Here is a 17,719-nt window from a genome sequence, read left to right as displayed (position 1 = left end):
GGGCGACGATGCCGAACTTTTGCGCGGCCCCCAATTGCACGCGGAAGAGCACGCAGTCGGATCTGGCCTTCTTCAGGTTCCCGCGGGATCCGGCCAGGTAAGCGGCGGGCGCAGAGCTGGCAGCCCGGGCCCACCTCCGCGGTGCGCCCTGTCTACTGCCGACCCTGGGCAGGCTCCGGGCTGAGAGTGGCGTGTGTGGGCACAGTCGTCGATCCCAGCCTTAGACCCAGGAGGAGAACGGGCCGCGAGCAGTGGGCGGGCGGGCACCCGGGGACTTCGGAGCACGTGCGCGCTTGAGGGTTCGGCGCCTAGGGCGCAACACCCGAAATAAGAGGCAACTGGGGCAGTGCGCAGGCGGGATAAAGTGGGTTCTCGCCCTGGTTAGTTTGCTGTGTGACTTCGGGTAAGTCGCTTTCTTCTCTGGGCTTTAGTTTCCTCAGATGTCAAAAGAGGGACTTGGATACCACCACCCCCGGACAGTTTCTTTTTTGGAGTCCGGCTACCTTCTTTGATCTCAAGTCAAGTCACAAATACTTCCTCCTTCGGCCTTGTTAATGGTTCATATTCCATCTCTCACCGTTACTCATTATCTTACTTTGTTATTGTGGAGATAACGGGATGTGGAGAGGAGAGTACATGTGAGGGCAAGAGAATTGGTATAGAAACCTCTTCCTTGAGGTAACCTATAGACCTTGACATGTATTTATACAGTAATAGCGCAGGGACTGTGTTTGAAAGGCTGAGGATTTTCCCTTGGCCTCTCGTTGATTTCATTCATGTCAGATCAACACTAATTATGTGTATTAGGTGCTGGAAATTCAGAGGTGAATGAGGCAGTGTTGCTGCCTGCAGAAAGCTCACAGTCTATTAAAGAGGCAGATGTAAATGAGCGATTATAACATGCTACTTAATAGATCCACAGATATTTATTGCAGGCCTACTATGTGCTAGGTAGGCATTGTTTTGAGCACCGGGAGTGTACAGATGAACAATCGAGTCCCTGCTTTCATGTAGTTTACATTTTAGTGGGAGAAAATAGACAAGTAAATATACAGTGTGTCAGATGGTGCTAAATACTATATAGAAGAAGCACATGTTGTGGGGGTAGGAAAATAGTGGCTGGGAGACACAATTGTTATTTTAAACACGTAATCAGAGAAGGCCTCACTAAAGTGAATTTGCGCAAAGACCAGAGGTAGGTGAGGAGGCCAGACTTCGAGATAGCTAAGGGAAGAGCATTCCAGTCTTTAGAAACAGTAAATGTAAAGGCTTGTTAGAGGTACAGCCAGAGGTCTGTGGACCTCTAGAGCTGGTTTAAGAAAGGAGAGAGAGAGAAAAGATTAGACTGGAAAAGCATGTGTGTAGGGGGTGGGTTAGGGGTAGGTTGTATAGGACATTGTAGGCCATGAAAAGCACTTTGGGCATTTATTCTAAATGAGATAGGAAGTCATTTAAGGATTTAGAGCAGAGAGACATACTTGAAACAGAACTACTGGCCTCTCGTTAAATAGATTGTAGGGAAGTAAAGGTAAGAGCAGGAAGACCAGTTAAAGGCAATTGTAATAATTCAGGAAATAGAAGAGGAGGAGATAAGTTTTAATGGTTTAGATGGAGGTTGTAAGAGAAAAAGAGAAGTCAAGAATGACTCTAAACGATTTTTAATCTGAACTTTTACTTAGCTGTGGAAGACTGGGAGGAGCAGATTTGCTGGAGGAATATTAAAGATTTGGTTTGAGACACCTGATAGACGTTCAAGAGTAGATAGATGCCTTCATACGCTATCCAGAAATGAGTGCAAAATGGCCCATATTTAGATCAGTGACCTAAATATTTATGAGGTAAAACCATTAAAGATATACAAGTCTGGCATTTAGAGAATTCCAGACTGGAAATTGTAAATACGGATGTTCTCAGTTTATAGAAGGTATTTAAAGCCATGGTACCAGGTAAATAAAGGAGAGTTAGTCTGCGGATTGAGCACTGGGACATTCCTGGTATTTAAAATTCAGGGAGATAAGGGAGGAACTAACTCAGGAGAGTGAGAAATAGCTCTTGAGTTCTATAGGAGCAGAGAAAGGGAGCATCTTAATCTGACTGGGTCTTACCTCAGTAAGCATTATCTTCATTTTACACATAATTTAGCCCAAGGCCATTCTTGGGAGTATATTTCCTTGCCTAATGAGGGCACCGTTAGTCAATTCTGGACCACACATCATTTGTGTCCATATGTAGTGAATGCTGTTTTTATTACACTCTTTAGTGGAAGGTCTGACCTGTAGGGGCTTAAAGTCTCAGGTTTGGAAGTTTTTAGATCTAGTGCAATATCCCTTGAAATGCTGGAGTTCCCTCAATAGTAGTGGCCTTTTAACTTTTTTTTTGGTCATTGTTCCCTTTGAGACTCTAACATAAGAACTCTTACTTGAGAAGAGACAGATACAATTTCACATTCCACTCTCAAGGTATTTATGAACCCTTTAGGGACCTCTTGCATTCTTGACAGGTAGGGCTTTGCTAAAAAATTTCCAGTGATGATGATTCTCTGCTTTGTGGGAGGACACTTGAGGATTCTGGACAGCTTTGGCTGTTATTTCTTCCTTGTTTGGGGTGGAAATATGCCTCTCTCTAATTTATGCTTTGGAGGTCCTAATTTTGCCCCCATGGTCACACTGAGCAAATCTGCACTCTTTTCTATGTAAAAGCCCTTTGACTCTTTCAAGACCAAATTGTGAACTTTTCTTAACTTTTTAAAACATCTTTATTGAGATATAATTTACATACCATACAGTTCACCAATTTAAAGTATATAATTCAGTGATTTTCAGCGTATTACATTATTATTTTTTTTAATTTGGTAAAATATATATAACAAATTCGCCATTTTTATCATCTTTAAATGTATAAATTAGCGGCATTAATTACATTCACATTGTTATGCAGCCATCATCACTATGTATTTCCAAAGCTTTTTCATTACCCTAAGCAAAAACTCTGTAACCATTAAGCAGTAACTCTTCCCATGAATTTGTTCTAGGTATTTCATATAAACGGAATGTCCTTTTATATCTGGCTTATTTTGTGTAACATAATGTCTTCAAGGTCTTAACTTTTTATCCAAACCAAATCTTATACTATAGGATTTCAAATTCTACTGTGTTTGACAGTTTTTTTCCCCACCACGCCTAGAGTTAATTATAAAAAAGTAGTTTCCAGAGGTGTTTATTGAATTAATAACAGTATTGTAAGGGCTATTAGTTAGAACTAGCTTTTTCTGAAAATGGGTTGTAGGGAAGGCTGACAGAAGGTCACATTGCTAACTTATCTTTTCAAAAGTTAACTAACATTTTTTACTAACAATAAAGATAAATACATTTAATGCTATTAAATAGTACATTTTCCATGTACATTGTTAGAAACTGCTACTTAGGAGTAAATTACAATTCAAGAGTGTAATTGATAAAGGGCACTGTAGAATTTCATACCATAATAGCGCTTCTTGCCTTGGAAAAAGTGGCAGTATAATATGCTCTTCCTTTCTTCCTCTCTCTTTTCTTCCTTACTTCCTTCCTTTTAATATAAAATAATGGAATAAACTCACCTTAGGGCAGTGGTAGGGAGGCCATAGATTACCTAAAATTAAAGTAAAAAAACCCCCAAAACTGTTTAAACTTGGATTGCTCCAGAGTGGCTTGACTGTTGCCAAAGCTTGGCAGGAAACCTGGGGGCAGTTTACAGTGGCTCATCCCCAGACCAGGTGAGAAAGTACAAGTTGACCTAATAAATTGCTCCTATTAGAGTGAGTTGAGCATTTGGATCCTCTTCCTCAAGCAGTTAGTACGTGGTGAGGTCCTCCAAGATCTTTTTAGTAATTTAATCAAAAGTAATTGAAATTTGATTTATTCCACTTTGTAAAATGTAAAACAGTAGTTTTCCAGGCACTCATTAGGGTCTGCAAGACCCTTTCAAAGAATCCACAAGGTGAAAACTTTTTATAATGGCACTCTGACATTATTTGCCTTTTTCATGCTCATTCTCTCAGGAGGATACAGTGGAGTTTTTCAGGGGCTACATAACGTAAAATAACATCATTGCTCTGGTAAGTTGTGTATTGTATTTTCTAAAATTTTGTAAGTATTATTCAGATGCAGGTGTGTTTAGTAGACATTTTCTCAGTAATAAATGAAATAAGCCTGCTACTTAGAGGAAAACAACTGATACTCAAGCAAAAATTAAAATTTTGGAAAGTTTATATATACTACCCTGATTTTGACAGTTCTCTAATACTTAGACTTTTCTGATGAAATCAGTGGTGATATTATAAATGTGACTTTTAAAATATATTGTATAATGAAATGCATTACCATTCATGGTTTTACAAAGACATGCATGGGTAAAAGCTCTATTCAAAGTACAATATAGACCAATAGACTTTAATGTAACCGTCAGAGTGCGATAAGGCACATTGGTCTGGTTTCACACATTTCAACTAATCTTTAAAAAATCACCACTTGTGGAGTTTTGCTTTAGTATCAAAGAATATCCCCAATTATATGGGAAAGGAGGAATATTTTAATAACCTTTTTAAACTGCGTATCAGTGTGAGGCCACATTTTCTTCATATATTTCAACTAACACATTTAGCAGCAGATTAAATATAAAAGCAGATGTGAGAATCTAGCTATCTTCTATTAAGCTAGACACTAAAGAGATTTGGGCAGATGGGAAACCATGCCTTTTTTTTCACTGTACTAACTGAACATTTCACTAAACGTTTTTTGTTTGGGGAAATATAATTATTTTTCATTAAAATGTTATCTATGTTAACCTATAATGGAATTGCTATTTTTAGAATTAACAAATATTGAAAAAAGTGTTTTAATTTCTGTATTGATCGAGAAAACCCACATATTTGTAAGCTCTTAAGGTCCTCCGTAATTTTAAGACTGTAGAGGGATCCTGAGGCTATGAAGTTTGAGAATCCCTTCTGTAAAATATAATTGTACTTTTATATCATCTCCTTAATTCAAATAATGCTGTGAGTTGTAATAATAATAATATTTCTTATAGGATATTTCATATTCTATGTGCCAGGCACTGTTCTGTATGTTTTATATATATTATTTCATATAATACTTGCAGTAGATTTTGAGGTAGTCCCTGCTTTCAGATGACCAAAGCACACACAGAGTGGTTAGCTAATTTTTTCAAGGTCCTCCAGGAATATCTGAAACTCTTAAGAGTAGGATAAAATAGGTAATATTACCCAAACTTATTTGACCATTAAATCTTTTTTTTAATGGAACAATTTTTTGACTAGTGTTCATTAGAATCTGTTTTTGGAAATGCATATTAGTAGGAGATCATTGAAGGAAAAAAATTAAAAACAAAACTTAAAAAAGAGTAGTCAGTTTTGGTTGAATAGTATGAAAGGATTGATTAAGAGGAATATAGAAAGTGACCATTGGATTTGCAGGATGGAGGTTTTAGTAATCTTGAGCAGTTTCAGTGGAAGAGGATAAAGCAGAAGTCTCATTGGAATTGATTAAGGAGAGATTAAAATAAGGAAGTGGATACAGTGAAAATGGACTAACTAGTTTTGCTATGTAGATGGTCAGGGTTAAGGAAGTTTTTAGATGGGAGATACTAGAACATGTTTATGCTGATAGTAATAATATGGCAGGATAAATATAGGATGTTGAGAGACCATATATAGAGAGGTGGACAAGAGCCTTACCTACCTGAGTGTGTGTGAATACATACTCATACACAAATACGTATACATAGTTGGATCAGGAAAAATTTCCCTCAAGAAATGACATTCGAGCTACAGTTTGAGGGCTAATCTTTGCATAGGCTTTCCTGTGCAAAGAATTGAAAAAAAGCAACAAGAAGAGGGTACTAGGCTGAATAAACAGTATACAGAACAGCCCTAGGATAGAATTGATCACGGCGCATTCATGAAACATAAGTCAGGCATGTCTGGGGTCAGAGAAAGTAGATGGGTGGTATGACATAAGGTGGAAAGGTAAGCAAGGTCTAGATTGTGTAGGATCTTCTAAGACGTGAGGAGTTGGTTCTTTATCCTAAGGGTAATAAACACAAAAGATCATAAGCAGGATAAATTATCCTCAAATTGGCTTTTTAAAACATTTACTCTTTCAGCAAGTAGAAGGGGTTAGAGAATGGCAGAAGACCAGTTTTGAAGTAGATGAATTTGGGGAGTAATTTTACTCTGCTAAGGGAAAAAGCTACAGAGCCTGGAGTACAAAGCACAACAGTGACGGAGAGAGAGCTAGGAAAGGGGGAACATTGTTTTAAAAAAGTGGAGAGATAATTATGTGTATATATACACACATACACATATAGCACGTAAGTATATGCTTAATAAGTATATATACACACATACATGTACGTAAATATATGTATGTAAAAACATGGACATATATAATTTTTATAACTTTATTGCTATAAATTGTATATATAGAAGACCACAACTTGTAAGTATATGGCTTTTTGGATTTTCATATGACATGTCTATGAGACTTTTTCCCAGAATAAAAAATATATGTGTATATTACTAACATCCCAAACTCCCTCTTCCCAGTGGTAGCCACTGTCTGACTTCACACACATTAGATTAGTTGATTATTGTAAAGGATAAGAGTAAGGGGAAGCTGATTTTTGATATATGAATACCTAGAGAAAAGTGCAAAAATGGTAGTCTAGAACTTGATGAATTTTTACAAAATGAACATATCCCACTAAAGTTCAAGATACAGAACCTCAGAAGCACCCTTTGTGTCCACTCATACTTGTTACCCCTTTCCAAATGTATCCACTACTCTGACTATCACCACTGTGTTGGAGGTTTCCAAGGCCACCCACGTATTCAGAGATTAACTAGGACTCATGAGACTAGGCATGTAGTTGTACTACCAGCTGAGATTTATTACAGCAATGTAGTAAGAACACACATCAGATCATAAGGGGAAAAAGACAGATGGAGTATGGAGGCATGCATACATAGGCTTTCATATGTTCTCTCCCTCTCATGGGGGCGTCACACAGAGCCCACTTTTTCCCAGCAATGAAAATATAGCAACATGTGTGCCATGTTTCTACCCAGAAGAGCCCATTAGAGACTCAGTTCCTGAAGTTTTTATTGGAGTCTGGTCACAGGCACTCTTACCTAGTATATACTAAAATTCCAGACTCCCAGAAGGAAGGCAGGTGTTCAGTATAAATCAGATTGTTTGTACAGAGTCTCGGCACAGTGAGCCACCTGATTACTTAGTGAAAGTTTTATATCAGCGTAGGAAACTATTTACTAGCCAAGTTCCCAGACACCAGCCAAAAGGCCAGTGTTACAAACAAACCTTTCTAAGGATAGCAATCTCAGACCTGCTCTGTTAACTCTTTATGCACAGGCACCATAGATGAGTTTCGCCTATCCTTGAACTTAATGTAAAAAGAGTAACATAGTATGTCCACTTGGCTTATTTTACTCAACATTGTTTGTGAGATCTAGCTAAGTCCATTCATTCCTATTGCCAAAAAGTATTCCGTATATTATAGGATACCACAGTTTATCCTTTCTACTATAGATAGACAAAGTTGTTTCACCTTTCAACATTTGGTATTACCGCTTTTACATTGTAGTCATTCTTCTGTGTATGTAGTAATATTTTGTTATGGTTTTAATTGATATTTATTTCCCTAATGACTAATGAGATTGAGCTTTTTTCAGAATGCTTTTTTATGATAATTTTTTTTTGCATGTGTTTTGGCCATCTAGATAAATTTTGTTGCAAATTGCCTGTTCAAGTCACTTGCCCATTTTTATATTGAGTTGTCTGATTTCTTTGTAAGAGTTTTTCATATATAGTTTGGATATGAGTCCATTGTTGGATATATATTGCAGATACCTTCTTCCATTTTGTGGGTTGCCATTTCACTCTTTAATGGCTTCTTTTAATGAAGAAGTTATTAGCTTTAAAGTAGCCTAATTAATTGATCTTTTCCTTGAGTTTGTGCTCTCTGTCGCCTTAAGAGATCTTTGTCTATTCCAAGATAAAGAAGATAGCCTCTTGTGTTACCTTTTAGAAGCTTTATTGTTTTACTTTTCGTATTTAGATCTATATTTCACTTGGAATTTATTTTTGTGTATATGGTGTGAAAGTAGGGGTCAAGATTCTTTTTTTCATATGGATAGCCAACCGACTCAGCATTATTGAAAAAAAAATGCCATCACTGCTGTGCAATGATACCTTTTAAGTATCTATAGCTCTCCATTTTGTTCTGTTGTTTTATCCTGTGCCAATACCACACTGTCATCATAATAAGCTTTATAATAAGTATTAATATCTGGTAATATAAGTATTTCAACTGTTTTTCAAGATTGTTTCGACTATTCTTGGTCCTTTGAATTTCCGTATAAAAAGTTTTAGAATGTTGTCATTTCTCTCTCTCTCTCTCTCTCTCTCTCTCACACACACACACACACACACACACACAGATATGCACAAAAGAACTTGAGATTCTGATTGTATTGATTCAGTAAATCAATTTAGGGAGAATTGATATCTTTAGAATTCAGTGTACCAATCCATGAACTTGTATACCCCTCTATTTAAGGTATTTAAAAATTTGTTTTCTATTAGAGGTCTTGCACTAGATTTATTTCTAGGTATTTGATCTGGAAGACATAAGTATCATTAATTGAGCTCTCTGCCCGATCTGTTCTTGATAGAATCTGAATGCTCTTGGTATCAGAAAGCTGTTTCAGCCTAGTTCAGAGATAATACATACAGGACTATTCTGTGTGGAAGGTCTCCAGAGATTTCAGAATTAAAAAACAAACTTAACTGTATCAGTATGGCAAATTATTTTATAGTGAGACAGTTTTTATACTAAATATTTGGATGTTGAAACGTGAAATGCTTATAAATCATATTGCACAATTTACTTGTGGTTTCAGTTGAGGTTAGAAAAATCAACATTTCACTGGTTTTACATATTGAGTGTAGAAGGAATTTATTTAGTGTTAGAGTGCATGTGTGTGGAGGGGTGAAGTGTAATGTTAAGAAAATGTACTATGATATAATTATAAAATGAATGTTTTCAAATATGTGACACTTCTTGTAGAACTTTTATTTTTAGAAACTTGAGGAATGAAAGATCTATTAACCTCTATCAAATTAACATTTTTATGCCTTTATTTCTTCATCTGCACATAAAGGATAATAATAGCACCCCCTTCAGAAAGGATTTAGAACAGTGTCTGACTCATAATAAGTGCTTGGTAAACAGCAGCAGCATCATTATCATCATCATCACCATTATTATTATTATTTGTTTTTCTGCAGATATTTAAGTAGCAAGAGGTCATGGACATTGTCTTGTTCACTATTTTCACCACCTGTGTACTAGATTGTGTGGACACAGTCCCTGCATTCATACAGCTTGCAATCTAGTCTACATATTGTGAATAATAAATCTTATTCATAATAAGACCGTCATGCTTCTATAAGAAACTATTTATAGAATATGTACTTACTAATTTTCTACAGTGACAGTGTTGTTTTATATACTTGTTTAAGTTGAAATCCTTAGGGAATATTAGACTGTTGGCTTTGTGGTTGTGCAACTTTTTACTTGAACTGTTGGTGATTGAGTCCTCTCTGATGCAGAGTCCTGGGAATTGAAAGTTCTAGTTTTGCTGCTAATATTGTACATGAGTCTGAGCAAGTTCTTAATCTTTTCTGTAATCGAATGTACTAAATGATATCTAAAGTTTCTTCCAGCTCTCATTTTGTTATTAATCAGCTTCACTAAATTATGTTATGTTCCATGGGTAGAGGGTAGCAGGAATCCATGGTCCATAATATGTACTTGCTTTGAAACTGAATGCTGAAATTTAAATGTTGAGCTCATATTCCTTAATTGTATTTTGGTTTTATTTATAGATGCCAGAAGTGGGTGGAAAATTGTAGGAGAGCAGACTTAGAAGATAAAACACCTGATCAACTAAATAAACATTATCGATTATGTGCCAAACACTTTGAGACCTCTATGATCTGTAGAACTGTAAGTAATAGGAGAGCTTGGTTTTTTGTTTTCTTTCTCTCTCTCTCACTCACTATCTGGTTGGAGATGTAAATCTATTAATGTTGGAGGGTATCCTTGTACTCCACTTTTTTTTTAAGATGCAGATAAATTTGGATCTGAATAGTATCTGTTTTGTTCTTAAAAACTTGTTTTTCTTATACCCCTGTTTCTGATGCCCCATTTCTATTCACCAGAGATAGCCATTTTAAAACTTCTTATGTAGCCTTCAGAAAATTGTAGATTATTATAAAAATTTATATTTAAGGTAAAGTTGGCATTTTTTTTTTCTTTTTTTTTTGGAGCAGCTTCTCTAGAAGTTTTTTATGAGTGAAATCTTCAAGGAATGGAGCTTTTTGTTTTCATATTTTTGTTTTTGTACTGTTAGAACCAGCCCTAAATTTTTGTGTGCTAAATACAACAGGAAGCAAATCATAAAATTAATGTAAAAAATTTCCATTAGTAATTTGCGATTTCATGTTAAGACCTGGATCTCTCTATTGTTAACTGTGTGAATTTGACCAAGACACTTTCCCTCTTGGGCCCCAGTTTCTAATGAGGACATTAGTTAATTCCTGAGGTCTAAGACTTAACCCTCTGTGATTATATTATTGCTATGTTTCATAAAAGGCACAAATAGGGCGGATTTGATTGAAATGGAGCAGACTTAAAAGACTAAAAACTAATTAGGAAGGACAGTTTCGTTAAACAAATAACATTCTTGTTTAGCTATATAACTAATATCATCCCAGATACTGGGATAGATATAAACTTGATTTGAAGGTACACTATATATTATTACGCAGCAATTTATTTTGATATTTTTTTCAGATACATTTTGCAGAGGCATCAGAAAACTAAAGAATGATTGGGTTATTTTATTTCTCAAAATTAATTGAAGCAGATACTTGTGAAGTCATTGGGAGGTGAGCCAGTTCCGGTTCAACAGTATAATCACGAATAAGGGATAATTTTGCCTCGCTTACGTTAAAAGGGTGATAATGATCAACCAAAATAAGAGAGTTCACATGTTAAAAGGCAAACTACTTTTATGTTTTTGACATTAAATAAAAATATCCCATTATTATTTTAAATATACAAGCCAAATGCATTTTTATTTTAGTAGTAAATATGGTTCTTAATTAGATAATGCCAACGAGATTAATGTGAGAAGTTTAAAATATAATTCACTTTCATATTCTTGTTTAGTTAGAGCATAGAACAGAAAGATGAGCTATTTCTGCTTTTTATATTTCCACAATTCTTGGATATTAACACAAATGTGAGAAAAATATTTTTTTCTACACATTTAGATGATATTGCTATTAAAAACTGAATTACCTGATATCTATATTCAGAATTTTGGCTTCATTAGTTTGGCATTTAAGATCACATCAGTAAGCATTGTGGCTAGTTCAACCAAAGCCAGATATTATCTTTAATGCTAAAGTAAGATCATCGCTTTATGCTCAAACCTTAATTCAGCAGTTAAAAATTAAGTCTTGATACTGAGTTAAAATTATACACATGAGATGAATATAGCCCTTTTTGGCATGTGTACTTATAATTAAATATTTAAAATTAAATAATTAAAACTCATGTTTTTCATTCATAGATTGTTTTCTGGTCTGTAATATTTTTGCTTTATAGCATATTAACTTGATTTGAATTTTTAAAATTTATTAGAATGTTTTATCCTGCCTCTCCTTATTTAATAATAAGTAGAATATCAAGAGTTGACTGTATATGTGTGTATGTTTGCTTTTTGAAATGTTTGCTAAGTGGAAAAGATTAGATGCTTTGAGTATTCTGTAGTCTTTGCTCCATTCAGTGATTGTGTCCCTCCCTAATCAATCCTTGAATCAAACTCCCTAGTAGACTCAGGATAATTGGCTCAGCATTAGAAGCTGGATGTCATAAAGAAATAGGTTTTTCTATGTGTTTTCTATGAGGCATGAGATTGAACTAGAAAATATTGAATCTGAATAGAAGTTCTTCCCAAATGTGTTCAACAACTCTCTGGATAAAAACTAAGGTAGTGTGTTTCCTTTAGTTTACATAGAGTTGACCCTTTAACAACACTGTTAGGGGCACAGAAAGTCTGCATATAACTTCGACTCCTCCAAAACTTAACTACTAAACAGTCTTTTGACTGAAATCCTTGCCAATGACATAAACATAAACAATCAATTATACATATTTTGTATGTTATGTGTATTATATACTGTTTCTTACAATAAAATAAGCTAGAGAAAAAATTTTATCAAGAAAATCATGAGGAAGAGTAAATACATGTACAGTATTTATTGAAAAAAAAAATCTGCATATAAGTGTACCTGCGTAGCTCAATTTGTTGTTCATGGGTAAACTGTATTTTTCCTTGATATCTTCCTAACCTTCCTTCCCTGGGTAGAAAAATATAGAAGTTGATATTTTGTTTGGCATATACTTTGATCATGTGTTAATAGTCAGCTTTGAAACGATCACTGCTCCCAGAAAAACTCTTGAAAATAAAGTGTTTTGTCTTCCTCAGTACAAATTCTGGAAGAAATTAAAGGCACTGTTTCTTTGGATTAGCTGGGGGAATGTAGTAGCAGTTATTCATCTGTTACTTTACCTGTCCCTACCTGATCTCCTCTGGGCTGGCTATGGAAGACTGTCACCATCTAAGTATTCATCCAGCTTTTAGCCAGGTTGGATTGTGTTAACAGGAATTAGGATAGAGTCTGGTCATCCTTCAATGATAAGAACATTAGAATTAGAAGGGGATTTAGAAATACCTAGTTCAGGGTTTACAAAAGTGTGATTATGTATATCACTTGTGGTATGAGTGATTTCAGGTGGCACATGAATCAATTTTTATTTTAGAAGTTTTATAATATGTGTTAAAAATATAACTAGCCCATCAAACCATCATTTTATAGTTTTAATTGCGTAAGGCAGTGGTAACTAAAAAAGTGAGTGGATTGTGTAAAAGTAAAGATGGTATAACTGAAGTGGCAAGCATTATGATCATTAGTACGTGAATAATTTCATTTTGCGGAAATGTTGATCTAGTTCAATACCTGAATTTTACTCACAAGAGGAAACTGAGGTCCAGAAAGAGAAAGTATTTGGCCAGGGTCTTATAGTGGGTCACTAGTTGAGTTTGACCTAGTTTCTAGGTCTCCTGGGTCCCAGTCCAATATTACTTCACTGTGCCTTAATGCTTCTCAGTAATAGTAGCAAAAGTGGAGTGAACATCAGGTAAGGGAAGAATAATTATAGAACATACAAGAAGATAAGTTATTTGAGAAACTTTTGTGCCTGTTGTAGATTTGCTGGGCTTATGGAAGGGCAGAATAGATCAAATAGCTGAGAGGCTGAATTAAAAATACATATGCAAAATGCAAATACATTTTATTTCTTATGCATGTTATCAGTTCAGTTCCTCAATTTAAAATAGTAAGTTATCAAAAAGGCAAATGCAAAAAGAGTTAGAAATAGTAAGCTGATCTGAACTGACATCATCAATTCTTCAGATCTCTCCACACTTTAGAGCTGGAGTTGAAGAGTACTGGGGAAATCATTACGATAGATATTTATTTATGTGTAATGCATTCTTAAGGACTGTCTCTGAATTAACACATTTTTCTTTTTCAGAGTCCTTATAGGACAGTTCTTCGAGATAATGCAATACCAACAATATTTGATCTTACCAGTCATTTGAATAATCCGCATAGTAGACACAGAAAACGAATAAAAGAATTGGTATGTCAATGTGCTTTCAGCTCCCCCCCCCAATAATGCCATGAAATCAAATATAGATGCATTCATGTTAAAATTGAACCAAGTTACACTCTATTCTAAAGGTAGCAGTACCAGAAATGAACACTATGGTGATTATTGAAGTAGCTGGATGTAAAGTGATTAGTTTGTTTTAGTATTTAATTGGAAAATGTCCCTTGACTTTAGCCAGTTGATAGTCATTGACTTGGGCCAAAGTGTGCTATTAATTATAGGCTGCTAGCTCGTTCGCTTCCTGGGAAAAATAAAAAACCAAACACTATCTTTTGTTTTGTATTAAGGAAAGTAGAGCTGAGGCACATTTCCAGAATTCAGCACAAATGGATAGTTTTACCTAAAGATAAGGATTCTATTGCCATTAAGTACTGACGGGGTTTAGAAGAAGCTTTTAAATCTTTGTATATGGCATCATTTATGCATGTTTTTATAATCCTGTGATATCTTTTAGTTCTAAAGATTGAAACCCACCTGCTTTGTGCTGACTTTAGGTGAACAAAATGAAATTACTCAGATGCTTCAGTCCATGGCTGTCTCATATCATTGCCACTAGCAAGGCCCTTATTTTGTTCATTTTTCTCTCTTTCATTATTACCATTCCCATTCTTTTGTATGTGTGGTGTCCAGTAGAGATCTGATTTTTTCTTTTTATAGAGAACCAGTTTTCCCGACATGGTCTATTAATCCATCCTTTTCTCCAGTGGTATAACATGCCACCTCTGTCATATACTGAGTTTATATATATATATGGCTGTTTCTGGGAGCTCTGTTCTGTTCTGTTGGAGTATTTGTTCACAGCTGTACCATACCTTTTTTATTACCATGAATTTATAATAAGTCTTTCTCTCAAATAGGGTGATTTCTTAGCTCTTCTTTTTCAAAACTGTGGTACCAGCCAAAAATAGAAGGGAAAAAAAAAAACAATAAAATGGCTATCAAATATCAATAATCATTGACAAAACTAAATACTTCTTCTTTGAAAAGGCTATCAAAGTACTTATAGGAGTCCAGAAATTCAAAATGTGAACAAATTTCAGGGATTTTATTACAGTTCTCTAAAAGAGAATGTGTACAATTCTTCCTTAGATTACTTTTAAATATATATAGTTTTTATTGGTATAGATTATATATTCTGGATTAGATTGTTTCCAGCAATTTCAAAGACCCTTTTTAATTAATCCTAATAGTCCAGCAGGTTTTCTATCTAGTTGATTATATTATCTACAAATAAGGACAAATTTATCTCTTCTTCCAGTTCTTATAATTTTAATTTTTTTCTGTTGCCTGTTTTATTGTCTAGTCAAGATCCCTATTACTGTGTTGAATAGTCCTAATAAGGTCGCAACTGGGACATTTGCCTTGTTCATTAAGTATGGTATTTGCTGTTGGTATTAAGATAGTTTTTGTCAAGCCGAGATTCCCTTCATTACCTTCTAGTACTCATATTCAGAGCCTTTGTCATAATTTGTTGAACTAACCAAATGCTTTCATTGCACCTAATGAGTAGGAATGTTCACAGTCTTTTCATTCTTAAATGTGAATAACAATGATGGATTTTCTGATGTTAAACCATCTTTACATTCCTGTGATGAATCCTAATTGATTACAGTATATCTCTGTTTTTTTTATACTCTTGGATTTGGTCAATAATTTATTTAGGATTTTGCATTTATAAGTAAGTGTTGGTCTATAAATTTCTTTTCGTGCACTCCTTTTTTCCAGTTATGGTATCAAGGTTCTGTTAGCCTCATAAAATGAGTTAGATAGCTTTCCTTTTTTTTTCTCAATTTTTTTAGAAAAACTTGTATAAGGTAGGTACTTTCTGCCCTTGAAAGTTACATTGAACTTGGTAAAACCATCAGAGTGTTTGGGGTGGGTGAGGGAATATTTTGATTGCCATTTCAATTTACTGATTTTCTCTTCTTGTGTTTTATATGTTTACAAAAAGTTTGTGAAAATTTAGGATTTTGGAATGCTTGCCTTTCTCTTCTCCTAGAATGCTTTTAATGGTCTTTTCAAAGAATAATGATTAGTTTATCAGTGATTGCTATACATGTGAGATATTTTATTGTTTTTTTTCTTGAGTTGAGGGACTTACTTTTTGGCACTTTTTCTAGCTTCTTGAGTATTTAGTTCGTATTTATGTGTATCTAAAGCTATAAGTGTCTAAGCATATTTTATCTATATCTCACAATTCTAGACATTTAGTAGTAGTTTCATTATTCAGCTGTGAGTATTTTGTAATTTCCCCTATTTCTTTACCATAGAATTATTTTTGTTTTCAGTTTTCAGATATGGTTTTATTTTTTAAACCATTTTGTATTTTTTATTTCAAACGTTATTAAGTGATACATGGAGGATGCATATAGTCTATGTGTTGTTGATTTGTCTAGTTTTTTTTTGTGTCCATTATTGCTATTGAAGTCCGATGCCAGCCTAATTCTTGTTCATTTTTAGGTGACCTGCTTTTTCTCCCTCAAAACCTAGTATTTTTTTTTTTTTATGTTTGACATTTTAAATTTGGCTCAACTAACTAAATGTGAGGTTTTTCTTATTCAGACTTACATTTTTAAGTTATGAGAAAGCCTCAGTTTTCATTTCTTCATGCATTTCTTCTCTACTTATTTATTTGTTTTTCTGAGACTTCTCATAAATGAACGTTGATACTACACAAGAGTCCTCTGCATCAGCTTTCTTCTTAGTAATTTATACCAGGGGTGAGGAGCTCAAACATTTCCTATTCTAGCTATCATTTCTCTGTACTCTGCCCCTCGAGGAACCTCAAATACCATACAGCAGGCACACTCTCCCAGATCTGCCATCCTTATAACTCTGCAGCCCAGTGGATAAGGAAGGAATGTTTCAGGTTGGCTAGCCTGCTGACAGTTTCTTGTTATCAGCGTCATGTCCCATGCTGTCCAGTAGGTATCATGCTGTCTCCAGCTATCACTAGTACAGCTGCCCCAGTATAGTAATAGAGCGGGTTGTGATCTAAGCATTGTAGTGGATTGGAGGGAGAGAAAAGGATACAATGGGAAAGTTCTTCCTCTGTCTAACCTTTGGTGCTCTATACTGTGTGTCATTTCTTTTCCATACTAGCATTGTGTTACTTTCTGCTTTCCAGGGATTTCTCATAGATTTTGTGTTAGGTTCTGGAATCCAGCAACTCCCTCTTAACCTGGTGTCCCCCTGGCTTAGGTTGGGGTGGAAGATAGGATTTGTGTCTCCTTTGATTTGATCCCAAATGCCATGGTATACTTTCATGCATTTTATTACCACTAAACACTTATAACCCAAAGTTATGATGATTTAGGTATAAAGTGAGTTAAATACTGAGTATTTTATAAGCTTGGAGTCATTAGCAAATTATTCTTCTGGTTTTCTTATCATTTGTCTGAAGAATGTATTCCTTATAAAGAATATGCTCTTCAGAGAATTAAATTTGACTCCAGATATGCTTTTTACTTGTGAATCTACATAATGAACTAGAATTTAGTTTTCTTAAAAATGTTTCTTTTTTTCCTGTCATTTAGAGTGAAGATGAAATCAGGACACTGAAACAGAAAAAAAGTAAGTGATAGTGTTAATGACTCAACTTCTGAATGCTTTTTAAAAAGGCCTTGATCTGGTAAGGACAAATAAATATGTTTTATGTCCAAACTTGCTGTGAGAATGATGTAAGAGTGTGATAGGCATTGTCCTGTGGTCTGGAATTATCTGTGAGACTAAAATAAAGCCTTAGTTCGGTCTGTCTTTATTTAGTGCCACTATACCATACACTTTGCCTTTTCCCCACGAGGTACTCTCAGTGTGGTAGGGGTGACACACACAGAGT

General features: G+C 35.0%; 1 protein-coding gene across 3 annotated transcripts in view; it reads left to right on the top strand.

Annotated features, from left to right (window-relative positions):
• Positions 1-17,719, top strand: part of THAP12 (THAP domain containing 12) — a 21,803-nt gene continuing 4,084 nt past the window's right edge. Inside the window, exons 1-5 of one of the 3 annotated variants that reach the window (XM_015600603.2) lie at positions 1-97; positions 4,037-4,093; positions 9,963-10,083; positions 13,744-13,851; positions 17,418-17,454. In XM_015600603.2, coding sequence (XP_015456089.1) covers positions 10,069-10,083; positions 13,744-13,851; positions 17,418-17,454 — 160 coding nt within the window. In that variant the 5' untranslated portion in view covers positions 1-97; positions 4,037-4,093; positions 9,963-10,068. The remainder of the gene's footprint in view (positions 98-4,036; positions 4,094-9,962; positions 10,084-13,743; positions 13,852-17,417; positions 17,455-17,719) is intronic. The other 2 variants (XM_006926635.3, XM_025042693.1) reach the window with 2 other exon arrangements.

Source organism: Pteropus alecto, unplaced genomic scaffold, assembly GCF_000325575.1.
Source record: "Pteropus alecto unplaced genomic scaffold, ASM32557v1 scaffold7, whole genome shotgun sequence".
Classification (NCBI taxonomy): Eukaryota; Metazoa; Chordata; class Mammalia; order Chiroptera; family Pteropodidae; genus Pteropus; species Pteropus alecto.
The sequence above is the reverse complement of the archived record's forward strand: the minus strand, read 5'-3'. Positions and strand labels throughout refer to the sequence as shown.